Here is a 16,362-nt window from a genome sequence, read left to right as displayed (position 1 = left end):
GCGCACACTTCCATAATACAATAGCACCTTGCCCAGCTAAACGGTCATTCCATGAAAGCCACCTTCCCGACATGACCACTGAAGACAGACGTGTGCATAAGCAAACGTGTTGAAGAAAACTGATGGTGCCCAGCTATCAAAAAGACATAGCGTCTGGGGTCTTAAAAGCTTGAAGGCAAACAAGCGGCCATCTAGCTTAGAAGCAACAAAGCCCACAGAGAAGAAGCACACAAGCCTAAGTGAACACGAGGTGTTGAAGGGATCAGGTAGCAGATACCAAAGAACAAAAACCATCATCATTGCAATCACCTTCCCCACATAAACGCTGAAGACGAATGTGTGCATAAGTAAGCATGGTGAAGAAGACTAATGGTGCCCAGCTATTGAAAGACATAGCGTCTGGGGACTTAAAGGCTTGAAAGTAAACAAGCAGCCATCTAGCCCAGAAGCAACAAAGCCCACATGGAAGCAGCACACCAACATGTGTGATCATGAAGGGCTGAGGGGACCAGGTTTCAAACAACAAAGGTGGAGGGAAAAAAATCTTATCACCGTGAATGAGGAGTGCGTGATGGGGACCCAATGCCCATCTGTAGACAGCTGGACATTCCTTGTAGAGGGGTAGTGGGGAGGAGATGAGTCACTCAGGGTTCAGTGTAGCAACAATGAAACTCAAAACCTTCCTTCAGTTCTTGAACGCTTCCTCCCTCCCAATTATCATGGTCCCAATTCTACCTTGTGGACCTGGTTAGACCAGAGGATGCACAGCGGTGCAGTAGGGATCTGGAAACACAGGGAATCTAGGACAGGTGAACCCCTCAGGACCAGCAAGCAGTGGGAGTGGCGACACCGGGAGGGAAGGGGGTGTAGAAAGGGGGAACCGACCTCGGGGATCTACATGTAACCTCCTATCTGGGGGATGGGCAACAGGAAAGTGGGTGAGGGGAGATGCCAGGCGGTGTAAGATAGGATAGAGTAATAATTTATAAGTTATTAAGGGTTCGTTAGGGAGGGGAGAGCAGGGAGGGAGGGGGAGGGAAAAAAGGAAAATGAGCTGATTCCAGGAACCCAAGTGGAAGGCGAATTTTGAGAATGATGAGGGCAACGAATGTATAAGGGAGCTTTACTCAGTTGATGTATGTATGGATTGTGATAAGAGTTGCATGAGCCCCGATAAAATGATTTATTAAAAAAGATATATAAAGATCATAGTAAAGTCATAGAGAATAGGGAGAGATGGGAGAGAGAGAGAGTAAAATAAAGAAGCCAGACACATTTTATGATAGCATGCTCACCTCAGCTCTTCTTGGTGGTACACGTGGAGGTGGAAGACGAGAGGGCAGGAGAGAGCTCTCGTGAGGTTTTATTTCTAACCAAAGCTTATATATCTTTGGGGGCGTGCAAGCCCTCCAACTACAGATAACAATGTGTGTCATGAGAAGGGGTTGTAACATAGATAATACAAGCAATAGGAGGGGGATGACCTAGGGGTTTACATGCAATAGTAAAGGGAGGGAATAGGGGTACACATGAGGCTAGATGAGTGGGCCCTAGACTCAATATAGTGGCCTAAGCTTAGTCATCTTTGAGTGGTTTGGGCTTGCCTTTGGACACTCCTTCAAGGGATCAATATCAGAAGGGAGTGGACCCTACTTAGGGAGGGTTAAACTGTACAGTCTGGTTGCTCTAGATACCCTTAAGGAGAATAACCTCTGACCTACTTTCTTTTTTAAAAATCATTTTATTGGGGCTCACACAACTTTTATCATAATCCACACATAAAAAATCAATTGTGCAAAGCACACTTTTACATTCGTTGCCCTCATCATTCTCAAAACTCGCTTTCTGCTTGGGTTCCTGGAATCAGCTCATTTTCCTTTGTCCCCTCCCCCTGCCTCCCCGCTCCCCCTTCCCTCATGAACCCTTGATAATTTATAAATTATTATTTTATCTTATCTTACATTGCCTGGCGTCTCCCTTCTCCCACTTTTCTGTTGCCCATCCCCCAAGGAGGAGGGTAAATGTAGATCCCCGAGATCGGTTCTTCCTTTCTGTGCACCCTTCCCTCCCTGTATCGCCACACTCACCACTGGTCCTGAGGGGTTCATCTGTCATGGATTCCCTGTGTTTCCCATTCCTATCTGTACCGCTGGTCTAACCAGGTTTGCAAGGTAGAATTGGGATCATGATAGTGGGGGTTGGGGGGAGGAAGCGTTTAAGAACTGGAGGAAGGTTGTGAGTTTCTTTGTTGCTACACTGAACCCTGAGTGACTCATCTCCTCCCCACTACCCCTCTGCAAGGGATGTCTCTGACCTACTTTCAATGACCTAGTATACAGTCATCAGTCATTTGTTTACCATGTGTAGCGAGCAGCATCTTGGGTTTGGCATATATTTGGGGGAGACAACTTGGGAGAAATCTTCTGTTTCCCACACCCTGCCATCCCTTTATCTTGGTACTTAACTTTGATAGTTTTGACTTTTCCAGATCGACATAGAGTTGAAATCATACAATATGAAACCCTTTCAGACTGGCTTCTTTTACTAAGCAGTATGCTTTTAAGGTTCCTCTATGCCTCTTTTAGTTAGCTAGCTAATTTTTATTGACCAAATAATATTCCATTGTATGGATATACAATAGTGTATCCAGTTCTCTTTTTATTTAGAAATAATTTTATTGGGCCAGTCTCTTTTTAAAGACAGCTTGATTGCTTCCGGTTTGGGGCTGCAATAAATAAAATGCTATAAATATTCGTGTGCAGGCTTTTGTGTAGCCGTGCATGTAGGTAAATACCCAGGAGCACAATGCCTGGCTCGTGTGGTCAGCCTTGATACAGGAAGCATCACGAGAAGAGGGAAAATACAGAGTTACTGTGCCAGTTACTGTGCCAGAGAGCCAGCTGGCCTCCCACCATTCCAGGAGACAGCATCCGAGCAAGAGCCAATGGTGCCGAAGGAAGCACTTAAAGCTGGACTCAAGGCATTAGCCAACAATAAGGCTCCACGAATTGATGGAATAATAGTTGAAATGTTTCAACAAGCTGATGAAGCACTGGAAGCACTCACTCATTTATACTGGGAAATCTATAAGACAGCTACTTGACCAACTGACTGGAAGAGTTCCATGTTTGTGCCCATGTGACCCAACAGAGTGCTCAACCTTTAGAACAATATCACTGATACTGCATGTAGCAAAGTTTTGCTGAAGGTCACAGCAGTCCATTGACAGGGAGCTGCCAGAGGTTCAGGCTGGATTCAAAAGAGGATGTGGAACAAGAAATCTCCTCACTGATGTCAGATGGATCTTGGTCCAAAGCAGAAAATACCAAAAAGATATTCACTTGTGTCCTATTGACTATGCTAAGGCATTTGTCTGTGTGGCCGTAACAAACTATTGGTAGCCTTGAGAAGAATGGGAATTCCATAACGCTTAATTGTGCTCCTTCAGAACTTGTACATGGATCTAGAGGCAGTTGTGCAAACAGAATAAGAGAATACTGCACGGTGTAAAATCAGGAAAGGTGTACGTTGTGATTCTATCCTCTCACCATATTATTTAATCTGTGGAGCAAATAATCAGAGAAGCTGAATTATATGACAGAATGTGACATCAGGATTGGAAAAGGGCTTATTAACAACCTGGGATATGCCCAAGGCACACCTTGCTTGCTGAAAGTAAAGAGGACTTGAGACACTTGCTGGTGAAGATCAAGGATTACAGTCTTCAGTATGGATTACAACTCAGTGTAAGGAAGACCCAAATCCTCACAACTGCACCGACAGGTAACCTCATGATAAATGGTGCAAAGGTTGAAATTGTCAAGGATTTTGTATTGCTAGACCACAATCATTGTTCATGGAAGCAGCTATTAAGAGAGCAAAAGACATGTTTTATTTGGTAAATCTGCTGCATAAAACTTCTTTAGTGAATTGAAAAGCAAGGATGCTATTTTGAGGACTGAGGTGCACCTGATCCAAGCCATGATATTTTCATATGCATGTGAAAGTTGGACATTATAAATAAGGAAGAGGAATTGATGCACTTGCATTGTGCTAGAAAAGAGTACCGAGAGTCTCATGGACTGCTAAAAGGACAAACATACGGCCAGAGTGCTCCTTAAAGGCAAGGAGGGTGAAACGTCACCACCTTAGGTGCTTCGGACATACTTTCAGGAGAGACCAACCTTGGAGAAGGACATCATCCTTGGTAAAGTGGAGGGACAGCGACAAAGGAGAAGGCTTGCAATGAGATGGGTCGACGTAGTGGCTGCAACAATGGGCGCGGGCGTGGGAACGGTTGTGAGGATGGCGCAGGGCGGTGCTGGGTTTCGTTCTGTTGTGCGAAGGGTCCCTATGGGTCGGAACGGACTGGATGGCACCAGACAACATCAAGTTTAGTTTTGTAGGAAACTGTCAAGCTGTCTTCCAAATGTGCCATTTCTTGTGCCGACCAGCAGTAAAGGAGGGTGTCTGCGGCACCACATCTTTACCAGTCTCCTGGATTTTAGCTATTTTATGGAGTCCTGGTGGTGTGGTGGGTAATGAGTTGGGCTGCTAACCCCAAGGTCATCAGTTCAAAACACCATCTACTCTGCAGGAGAAAGATGAAGCTCTTTGCTCTCATAAAGATTTACAGTCCTGGAAACCCACAGGGGCAGTCTTACTCTGTCCTACAGGATTCCCTATGAGTTAGAATTGACTTGATAGGCAATAATTTTTTGTCGTTGCTGTTGTGGTTAATGAGAGTTTAGGAGACCTGGTGACACAATGAGTTAAGCATTTGACTGCTAACCAAAAGTTGGCCTTTCAAACTAAGCTGGAGAAAGGAGACAGTCTGCATCCATTAAGATGTATAACTTCTGAAACCCTAAGGAGCCTTTGACGGTAGAGTGGGCATTGAACTGCTAACCCACCAGCAGTTCCAAGGGAGAAAGTTGAGGCTGTCGGATCCCGTAAGGATTTGAAATCTCAAACTCAAAAGGGCAGACATACTCTGTCTTATACTCTGTTGTGAGTCAGAATTGACGCTATGGCAGTGAGTTTTTGGTTTAATAGTTGTAGGATCTTTGGCGATACATTGGGCTACTTACCCCAAGGTCAGCAATGTAAACCCACCAGCTGCTCTGTAGCAGAGAGGAGACTGACTGATCCTGTAAAAATTTACTGTCTTGAACAGCCACAAGGCAGCTCTACCCTGTCCTATAGAGTTGTTATAAGTATGAATCCACTGGGTGGCAGAGTTTTGGTTAATGGGGTTAGCAGCTGGGGCTTTTAAAAAAAATCATTTTATTGAGGGCTCATACAACTCTTATCACAATCCATCCATCCATCCATCCATGTGTCAAGCACATGTGTACATTTGTTGCATCATCATTCTCAAAACATTTGCTTTCTACTTGAGCCCATGGTAGTAGCTCATTTTCCCCTCCCTCCCTGTTCCCCGCTCTCATTAACCCTTGATAATTTATAAATTATTATTATTTTGTCATATCTTACACTGTCTGATGTCTCTCTTTACCCAATTTTCTGGCTTCCATCCCCCAGGGAGGAGGTTATATGTAGATCCTTGTAATCAGTTCCCCCTTTCCACCCCACCCTCCCTGCACTCTCCATGTATCGCCACTCTCACCCCTGGTCCTGAAGGGATAATCTGTCCTGGATTCCCGGTGTTTCCAGTTCCTATCTATACCAGTGTACATCCTCTGATCTAGGCAGATTTGTAAGGTAAATTGGATCATGATAGTGGGGGGGAGGGGCTAGGAAGCATTTAGAAACTAGAGGAAAGTTGTATGTTTCCTCATTGCTACACTGTACCCTGACTGGCTCGTCTCCTCCCTGTGACCCTTCCGTAAGGGGATGTCCAGTTTGGGCTTTGAGTCCCTACTCTGCACTCCCCCTCATTCACAATGGTATGATTTTTTGTTCTTTGATGCCTGATACTTGATCCCTTTGACACCTCGTGATCATACAGGCTGGTGTGCTTCTTCCATGTGGGCTTTGTTGCTTCTGAGCTAGATAGATGGCTGCTTGTTTACCTTCAAGCCTTTAAGACCCCAGACGCTCTATCTTTTGATAGACGGGCACCATCAGCTTTTTGCACCACATTTGCTTATGCACTCATTTGTCTTTAGTGATCATATCGGGTAGGTGAGCCCACAATGATATGATTGTTTGTTCTTTGATGCCTGATAACTGATCTCTTCGGCATCTCGTGATCACACAGGCTGGTGTGCTTCTTCCATGTGGGCTTTGTTGCTTCTCAGCTAGATGGCCGCTTGTTTATCTTCAAGCCTTTAAACCCCAGAGGCTATATCTTTTGATAGACGGGCACCATCAGCTTTTTGCACCACATTTGCTTATTCACCTGCTTTGTCTTCAGTGATTGTGTCAGCAAGGTGAGCATCATGGAATGCCAGTTTAATAGAACAAAGTATTCTTTCATTGAGGAAATACTTGAGTGGAGACTCAATGTCCATCTGCGACCTTAATACTAAACCTATAAATATATGCACAAAGATCTATTTCCCCATTGTCAAATAAATATATTTACATATGTACATGCCAGTGTTTGGACCTCTATAAATGCCTTTTGCCTCCTAGCTCTTTTCTCGTTTCCTTTTACTTTCCTCTGGTCCCACTATCATACTCAGGCAAATTACTTTATATCATCTCAATACCACTCTCTCCTCCCAAACAAACAAAACTCCAAAAACAGATAAACTCGCTGCTATGGGGTTTATTCTGAATTACAGTAACCCAAGAGAGCAGAACAGGACTGCCACTGTGGGTTTCTGAGAGACTTTAAACCTTTAGCTGTTCAATGTGCAGCCTAATACGCCACCAGGGCGCCTGTCTCTTCGCGGGTTTGCAGATGTTTCTCTTCCATTGTGTGCGTTGTCTTTCATTTCTCTTAAGGTTTGTTGGCAACGCCAAAGTTCTTCAATGTATGTAGGCAGTTTTATCTGCCAGCCGCTCGCTCTCCTTGCATCTGGGATGCCCACAGAAAAGACAGTAAGCGCAGGAAGGGCCATGGGAAGGTCGGAGAGAAGAGTGCTGCGCGGCAAGGCAGGAAACAAAGGCTAGGGGGGAATCAGACTCCAGATGAATGAATCTCTTTCCAAGAGAGCCCTTTACTGTGCCCCAAGGCGCCGGTTTGTTGGTTGCCTGCTGGATTACCAGCTTTCTGCATCCTCACCTCTGTCAGGCTCAGCACCGGGTTTTTGCCTGCTGGCGCCCCTCTCTGGCTTTACGTTTTCTCTGAGAAAGACGGGAATATAGAGGTGCTCAATGGAGTTTCCACGCCCTCGTCTGTCTCCCCATGGCCAGGCCGGTGGGTTTGAACTGTCAGCAGAGCTCTTTAACCACTGGCCACCAGGGTACCTTGGGGTCATTTTGTAAAACTGCAAAGGCGGGAGCTTCGTTTTATTTATAATACAAGGCTCTCCGTCAACGCCGGTTCGGTTCCGGGGGCCAGTGGGATGGGGTCAGGTTTTAGGATCAGTTGTGCAAGGGGTCTGCGTGCAGGGAGTCTTAGACGGTCTGGGTCACCAGAAAGTGTTCTCCGGTGAAAACCAGGGGAGCCACCAAATATCTTGAGATTCGCATCGGACGTAGGCGCTGATGGCTCCCCAATTAGAGATGAGGAGCCCACAACCATCTGGGGCGCGAAGGAGAAGCAGGCGCAGCCAAACCAGAGCGGTGTTGCAGGGGCGGAGGAAGAGGAGGAGAAAGGGGAGCAGGAGGGGCGGAGTCTCCCCGCAGCTTCGGCGGGCGGGCGGCCAGTGGAGGTTGGGCAGCCGCTCCTCCAGCCCCCTCCCTGGTCGCCGCCACCTGGCTCCTCCCCGAGTTCGCCAGGCTCCCCTCCCCCGTCCCCAAGGACAGTCTGCGAGGAAGCGCTGCGGAGGAGAGCTGAGGACTCCCAGGCAAGGGGGCCCCGGGGCGCCGCGCAGGGGGAAAGGAGACCGCGTGGGGGGACTGAACGGAGGGCGGCGGGAGGCGGCGGGGCGCCCCGCCAGGAGCTGAACAGGAGAGGAGCCAGCACCGGAGCAGGGACCGGGCGGGGGATGGGTAGGGCAGTCGGGAAGCCTTCCAGCCACTGGGCCAGCCGCCTTCTACTTGTCATGCATCGCACCCGCGCCGCAGACTGGGGACGGGGTAGTGTCAGCGTTGCGATGCCCTTGGCTGCTTGACCCCAACCTTTGCGCCTTCCACATTCCAATCAGTGCACCTACGATGCTGCCTCTCTCCACTTCTCCCTCCCACGTGCGATTTGGTGTATTCGTGCCTTAATATAGTCTGTTTCTACGTGTGTGCCCGTGGAGGATCCCTGTATGTGAGCCTGCGTGCATTTCTGTGTCCTGCGCCCCTATAACTGCCTCAGCAGTTATAGCATGAGCTGTGTGCTACAGGTCAGCACCCGCCTAACCTGCCCCTGTTACTGTGAATGGCCTTCCTCCCCGAGGCCACCGAGGGAGGGAGGTTCCCACGTGGGCTTCTACCCGGTGATGAGCCCATCCCCGCGGCATAAACCTCTGATGTCTTGTTCCTTACTTTGAAAGTTTTATCTTTCTCTGCACCCTGGCCACTTAATCTTTCTTTCCAGAGGAAAGCTGCCCTTTGGAAGAGAGCATTCTAGTTAAACGGGCATGTGTCTGTATCCGTGTGTTTGTGTGTCTGCTCCATTTACTGTTTGCCTCAGTATGCTTTCTGTCGCTGTAAGCTCTGTGTAGGTCTGTGTGTAATTACAAGTCAAGAGTATTGGGAGATGTGTCTGTGTCCAAGCATACATATTGTTTTAAACTTTGGGTTGTGAATTTAGATTTACAGAGCAGATAATGAGTTTTCCATTGAACGGGTCATATGTACATTTTTGTTCCCGCTCACATCGTCATTGTATGCCATCACGGATTCCACCCCTTCCTACGGTTCCTCTTTCCATTCCTCTTCCTTTCCCAACCCCCTGGACTTAATCCTTTGGTCTTGAACAGTTGATTATCCTATTGGTTATTCAACACAAGAGTTGGGGTAGGGGGGTAGAGTTCAGTTTTAGACCTGAAGGGAGGTGATGGGCCATAGTCTTGGGGCTCCGCCACTCCGTCTGATCAGTCAGCCTGGTCTCTTTTATGATTTTGTTGTTTGTTCCACATTTTCCTCCCACACAGTCCCTCTGTTGTGATCTTTTTCAAAGCAGTTGGTAGTGGTAGCTGGGCACCATCTAGTTCTCTCTGGTCTCAGATTTGTGGAAGCTGATGTTTGTGTGATCCATTGGTCAGTTGGGCTAAATATTTTCTTATGTCTTTCAGTTTTCATTACTCTTCTTTCCTTCAGTTGGGGTGAGACCAATAATATAGTTGCACTTAGATGGCTTCTCGAGACCTTTCAAGACCCTGTTCGCTACTCACCAAAGTCGGATAGGGAACATTTTCATGTTAACTATGCTGTGTTAATTGACCTTGGTGTCCCCTAAGGTTCCAACCAAACCAAACTCACCGCCATGGAATTGATTCTGATTCCTAATCACCGTAGAGGACAGTGGAGAGCGGCCTCTGTGGGCTTCCCAGGCTGTCTGTGATTGGTTGCTAGGTGCCATCGAGTTGGTTTGACTCATAGTGACCCTCTCTGTGTCCATCAGAACAAGACACGACCCTGCACCATCCTCACAGTCTTATGTTGGAGTCCATGGTCGCAACCACCGTGTAAGTCCATCTCGTCAGGGGCCTTCCCTGCTACTTTACCAAACACGATCACCTTCTTCAAGACTGGCCTCTCCTGTCAACATGTCCAAAGTATGTGAGATGAAGTCTCTCCACCCTTGCCTTGAAGGAGCAGTCTGGCTGACCTTTTTTTCAAGAAAATTTTTTAGGGGTGTAGAAAGCTTATCATCTGTCACCTGTGGAGTGGCTGATGGTTTCAAACTTCTGACTTTGCAGTTAGCAGACTAACTCACAGTCCACTGTGCCAAACACATATTTCTTATCTGTCACATATTTGTCTGTATTTTGTACAGTTCGTCACTTCATTAAAGCTTTCAACAAGCATTTGTTGAGCGCCAGTTAGGTACATAGACTAAACACGGTCCCCACCCTTGAGGAGCTTTCAGTCTGTTTAGGGAACATGATTTAAAAGTCATGTAATCCAGGATTAACCTATAGGGACAGCAAGTAGAATAAAGGGCTTGTGAGGAGGGGATTATAGTGGTTGTGGGGAAATAAAAGGGAGATGATGTATGTCAAGGAGTCCATGTAGAAAAATAATGCTTGGAAACTAATTGTGGTAGCAGTTGTACAATTCTACTTGATATAATTGAAATATGGAGTGATATATGTATTAATTACCAACTCTTAAAAAACAAAACATATAATCCAGGGATCAGCAGACTTATTCTTTCAAAAGTCAGATGGTAAATATTTGAGGCTTTGCCGGCTACACAGTCCCTGTCACCACTTCTGCTGCCTTGTTGCAGCGCACGAGCAGACAGTGAGGGAGGGAGGGAAAGTGAGTGTGCTCCATGTAGGGGACTCTGAAATGTGAATTTCATAAAATGTTCATGTCTTGTGAAGTGTTTTTGTTTCAACCATCTTCATGGGTAAATCAAAAAGTGTTGCTACAAAACTACACATTTTATAACAAAAACATCAAGAAGTGCAGCTGTTTTTGTTGAACTAAACCAAGCAAACATATCTTCCATTGAGTTCTGTACACCTCCAAAGGTGGTGGTTCTTTCTCTCTCGCGCTTCTCCCAGAATTCTGTGCTCCTTTCTTGATTCAATGTCAACCTGGCAGTTTTGGCCTTTTCAAGGGACTTACATGCTCTTTGAATGCTCCTTCAGCTTGGAGAGCAAAGAGAAGCTGGGTGGTGGTGGTGGGGGGGGCAAGATCTGGGCATAGGTGGGTGGGGAGGTCTTCCACTGAAATTCTCCCAGGACAGCCCTCCCTCACCTGAGAATGAGCAGATGTGCTGCTGTGACGGCACCTTTCCTGGCTTTCTACTCCCCAGCACAGCTTTCACCTTGCTCCAAACGTTTTCCTGAGTAGCTTCCATGATAGTCCCATATCTTTCCATCAAATCTCTGCTCTTTGGGATTCCCCCAACTGAGCAGACCTCTCTACCTTGAACCGGCCCAGCAGGTACTCTTGGAAGCACCTATCGAGATTAGACTATGTTTTAAGGTGCCTAAGGAGAAGAAGGTAGGTGCCTTCTTGAGAAAATTTGCCTGCAGCCAGCCACTGATCACAGGAACCTGTTTAGACGCATTTCGTTTGGAATAAACCCATGCATGTATGTGCTAACCCCCCCTAGTAGCTCTACAGAAACAGGCTGATGGCTGGATTAAGCCTGCAAGCGGTAGTTTGCTGACCTCTGGTCTAGTCTAACCCTCCTCTCAATCCACAAGAATTCATTAAAATACCACAGAAAAAGTAGTGGTGCTAGGGAATGGTCTAGTTCCAGACAGCATGCGACTGACAGAGAGCTGAACCAGAAGCCATGCTTGACCTGTGAAGGCTTAGTCTAGGTACCACTAGGACAGACTTGAAATGATAGAGTGGGATTAGGCAGGGTAGTCTTTTGGACACAAGATGCTGTCGGCACAGGCACAGAAAACAGGGAGGAACAAAGTACTGTTTAGGTGACAATGGGATTGAGAATTCCAGAGCACAGAGATTGACGCCATCAACAAGGGCTAGATCAGTGGTTCTCAACCTGGGGGTTGAATGACCCCTTCACAGGGGTCGTCCGATTCATAACAGTAGCAAAACGACAGAGATGAAGTAGCAACGAAAATAATTTTATGGTTGGGGGGGTCACCACAGCATGTGAGGAACTGTATGAAAGGGTCGAGGCATTAGGAAGATTGAGAACCACCGGACTAGATGCTAGAAATTTTGAATGTCAAACAAAGAACTGTGGCCGGTTCTGTCAGGATTGATTATATGTACTTCACCTGTGAATGTTTCTCAACAACAATATGTATGTCTGTGCACGTGTGTCTTCATGAGTCTCACTGCATGTATTTTACAGGTGTGCGTGGGTTTGTGTGATGGTGTGGCGCATGTCCCCGTAAGCAGCTCCCGTAAGTTTCCCAGATGCAGGGCAGGAGCACGGACTGTCCTAAAGGCCATCTTTCCCAGTTCTTGTGAACCCTCTTTCCACTGATACCTCAGGGTGCATGGCCCAGGGAGACTGACTGTGCGTCTCTGATGGGGTGGGAAGGACCACACAAGCAGAAGGGGGGTAGCTATTGCAGTAAGGATTCAGGTGGACAGAGGCGAAGAAGATGGAAAAGAAGGAAGGGGAGGCAGAAGGAAAGATCATAAGAAGGGAGACTATTAGGATTTGGTGACTGGATTCGGAGGGTAAGGGAGAAGAGTGAACGTTGAATACCTGGCTTCAGTCTGGATACTGCTGCTCCCGCGGACATTTTTGTGGGTGTAAAGTCTGTCTCATGTATTGCCTTGGGAGGGCCAAGCCCTGACAGTAAAACCATGGGCGTGTTCCCATGTCCTTTATACACGTGTATGGCAGGCATCTTGCATTGTTCTATTTGCTGGACCATAAATGTGATGGTGAAGGCCTGAAGACACGGGATCAAGAGATGCTGCGGAGGCGAGAGCTCGTCCAGGAGGGACAGGAGAGCAAAAAGTCCCTCGCTGTTCCTGAATCCATCGGCTTGGTCAATCTCCTGTGCCCTTTGTAACCTCACACTGTCTCACACTCCTTGTAACCCAATTCTGCATCCCGTGGCTGCTGCTCGGTCAGCGCCCCAGACCTCATCTGATTTCTCTGCAACAGCGGCTCCCTTCCTTCAGAGGAGTCAGTCCTTGACGCTGGCTCAACTCCCTCGACTCTTCCTCTTGTTTTTGTCAGTCAGCTGCCTTTCTCCTTGACCTTAGCTTATTCTCCAAACAGGCTGCAGTTGGGATGAGAGTTGTCAGAGAGGGATTAGCCAGGATTGTTGCAGTCTTGAACTTGATGCTGTGGCAGTTCAGCCTGCCGCTCTGCAGGGGTGTGGCTCTTGTCTGGCAGAATTCCAGAGACCAGACTGGGTGTGTGGGAGGGCCTGACTGAGGTGGCTCTAGCCAGTCCGACAGAGCCCTTTGCTGAGTTAGTGGCACCTGGACCCAGCTGTGTCTTAACTGACCATTTTCTTGAATTTTAGAGTGGATCATGACCCATGAAGAGCACCATGCAGCCAAGACCTTGGGGATCGGCAAAGCCATTGCCGTGTTAACCTCCGGTGGAGATGCCCAAGGTAAGGGGCGGGGGGGCCTTGCTTAGAGAGAAGGCAAAAAAATGCAAGCTTTCCCCAGGCCCTCTGAGTACATCTTGATTCCCTTTTCCTGTGAACAGAACTGTCCTCCGATACGTTCACACTGGAATCTTAGGCTCTCCAGAAAATGTCTGGCAGGTATAAGTGGGCTTGGATTTGAGGCCACGCGGGTCCTTGGGTGTACTAAAAGCGTGCCGTTTTCTCAGTACTGGGAAGAAGGAAATGAGGTAAAACTCACTGAGAAGCGAGAGCTGGATCACTTCAAGTGTTTGGGAAATGGTGGGAAAGGGAAAAAGCCCAGTATTGGTATTTGGTGGGCCCCGCAAGGTCTTCCTACTGAACTCTGCCGCGTGGCCAGGTCTTGCAGTAACCAGGCACCTTTAGCAAAGTGCTGCTTTGCCCTTACGTGCCCTGCCCTTCCATCTTCCTCCATTCCATCAGCCACCGGCAGTCAGCAACAGTAGCAGTTAATCAGCGCAGGTCCATTAGCAGGACGGGAGCAGAAAGCAAAGCTGGAGAGAGAACCTTCCCTTCCCTGGGACTGAGTCCAAGATGGGGTAGCTGGGTGTCCGAAAAATCCACTGAGTACTAAAATGAAGTGGGATATAAATGATATGTGATTTCCCCATTACCTGTCTGTCTCCCCCTCCCTGGGCTATCCTGGATCCGTGTTAAGCACCCACTGCATGTAATGCTTTAGCTAGTATGCTTTGAACCCTGGTGACACAGTGGTTACTATCTCATTGGGCTGCTCTCTGCGAAGTCAGCAGTTCAAAACCACCCGCTGCTCTGAGGGAGAAAGACAGGGCTTTCTACTCCCATAAAGAGTTACAGCCTCAGAAACTCACAGGGCACTGTGAGTTGGCGTGGCGTGGATGGCAGTGAGTATCTTGTATGTTGTGAAGAAGTTGTTACTCCTTTGGGGTTTTGATGAGGAACTCTTGCTGCCATGGAGTCAGTGCTGACTCACAGCAACCCTGCAGCACAGGCTAGGACTGCCCCGGTGGGTTTCCCAGACCATCACTTCACCGGAGTAGAAAGCCTCATCTTTCTCCTGTGGAGCAGCTGGCGGTTTCAAACTGCTCATCTTGTAGTTAGCAGCCCAACATGTTACCCACTATACCTTCAGGACTCCTTTTGATAAGGAAAGATATCATATATTGCTAGAATTCATAGAACACATAGATCAAAATAATCCAGATACGTGTTGTAACATGGATGAGCCTTGAAAACACCATGCTAAGTAAGAGCAGCCGTTCACAAACAATGATGTATTCTATGATTCTATTTATGTGAACTTTCCATAGGAGGCACATCTACAGAGACAGAAAGTAGACTTCGTAGTCACCTTGGCTGACAGGAATGAAAACTGCTAATGGATATGGATTTTTTAATGGGAAGACAAAAATGTTCTAAAATTGAGTTGTGTGTGAGCGTGCACGCCCAACCTTGCAAGCTTACTAAAACTTAAAATGTACACTTTACATGAATTCATTCTATAATGCATAAACAACAGGTCAATAAAATTGCTGAAAATCAAGTACACATTAGCCAAGTAGAAACCACTTATGCAATGAAATGATAGGACTGGGTTGAATTAATGAATGGAAAGTCCCAGAATCAATGAGTTTTGATAAGCTGTACTTGTTACTAAGGTAAAGTGCTTTATAACTGTTCCAGGAACATAGGAGTGCTCAATAAATGTATGACTGGTCAATTTGAAAGTGAGTCCGTGAGCACCTACTGTGTGCTGAGCAGGTGATCAACACTAGGGGAACATCAGAGAGAAAGTTTAACATAGTCTCTACTCCTGAGGCATCTTGTATTAGCACAGCAAGACCCGTGAAAGCAGAAGCCTGTCACAGAAGGACAACTCAAAAGTGCCCTCCATTAAAAAGGAGCCAAGCAAGGCTGCTCTGCCGGGGTCCAGCTTTCACAGGCCCCACTGTTTATATTAGGAGGGTGTTTAGACTTCACACCTGATTTTAAACTGATCTGTACCCTACGATCATCGTTACTGATAGCATGATTAGGAGAATGTTAGAATGAAGAAACTGAGGAAGGAAGGCACAGAGACCTGTGGTTGGAAATAGAGAGCGGTCAGACCCTTTCTGGTTGAGGCTGCAGACCTGGCTTCCACCATTTCCCTCTTCTCTCCTGGATGGATTCTACACCAATTCCCAGTTGCTCCACACAAGCTCTAAAACCTTAGAGGACTGCTGTGGAATTGGACTGTCCCACTGGAGGAGGACAAGGACTATTAAAAGCCCACGTGAAGCACTCAGATGACGAAGGAAAGGGCTCTTGGAGGAGGGAGGAGAAGATGCATGTTGAGGCCTCTGATTTAGCAGGAGTCCTTCCGACTCCTGATCCTGTGCAGTGAGAGCCTCATGCTAGGGATGGCCATCATTGCCTGCTCACCGGAAGGATCTTTCATGGATGCAAGAGCTTGAGATTGGATCATTTCTGGAGGCCCAGATGGGTCAAGGCCTATAGGGTTCTGTGTCAGGCACCTTGTACCCTGTATCATAGGTGCATGAGACTGAGTGAGTGGTGGAAGTAAAAGTCCTAGGAAAGCAAGGAGGCCAAACCGAAAATGCAAAATAGAGCCAAGAAATTTGAGGTGAAGGAGCAGTTCAAATACAGATCAGCAGCCTGACCAGAGAGACGTTTGATGGCCCTGATCTCCCAGGCTGAGAGCACAGACATGCTAGTAGCCTCCAGCAGAGGGACTGCCTGGGGAGGCGAGACTGGCTCTGTAAAGCTCATGGAGGCCGAAGCTCTATCGCTACCTGGGTTCCGCAGACCTACGAATTTCTTAAAGTAGAATGCCCAGGATCCAGACATCGTCAGCTTGGAGGTTAAGGGCCCTGGGATGCCCTGCTAATTGGATACCAACGCAAATCCCAGCCCAGGGGTGCCTTTAGCTCCCTCAGCCATGTCATGGTTAGCCTTCTGAAATCAGCATATTCTGCTGCTGGAAAGGACTTCCATCATCTGGCCTAACTCCTGTCTCCAGACAGGCAATCCATTCCAAATGCTTGCTTGTCCTGTTTTTCAGATTTATTTATGGGAACAGATTCTGTTACCTGTC

General features: G+C 47.4%; 1 protein-coding gene across 3 annotated transcripts in view; it reads left to right on the top strand.

Annotated features, from left to right (window-relative positions):
* The window catches only part of PFKM (phosphofructokinase, muscle), a 50,544-nt gene that overhangs the window by 14,172 nt on the left and 20,010 nt on the right, over nt 1–16,362 (top strand). The window contains exons 1-2 of one of the 3 annotated variants that reach the window (XM_075551811.1): nt 7,789–7,922; nt 13,158–13,250. In XM_075551811.1, the coding sequence (XP_075407926.1) occupies nt 13,166–13,250 (85 nt within the window). In that variant the 5' untranslated portion in view covers nt 7,789–7,922; nt 13,158–13,165. Of the gene's footprint in view, nt 1–7,788; nt 7,923–9,645; nt 9,696–13,157; nt 13,251–16,362 lie in introns of those variants that run through there. The other 2 variants (XM_075551812.1, XM_075551810.1) reach the window with 2 other exon arrangements.

The sequence above is a fragment of the Tenrec ecaudatus genome, chromosome 6 (assembly GCF_050624435.1).
Source record: "Tenrec ecaudatus isolate mTenEca1 chromosome 6, mTenEca1.hap1, whole genome shotgun sequence".
Classification (NCBI taxonomy): Eukaryota; Metazoa; Chordata; class Mammalia; order Afrosoricida; family Tenrecidae; genus Tenrec; species Tenrec ecaudatus.
Note: the sequence above shows the minus strand (reverse complement) of the source record. Positions and strands in the feature narration are given on the sequence as shown.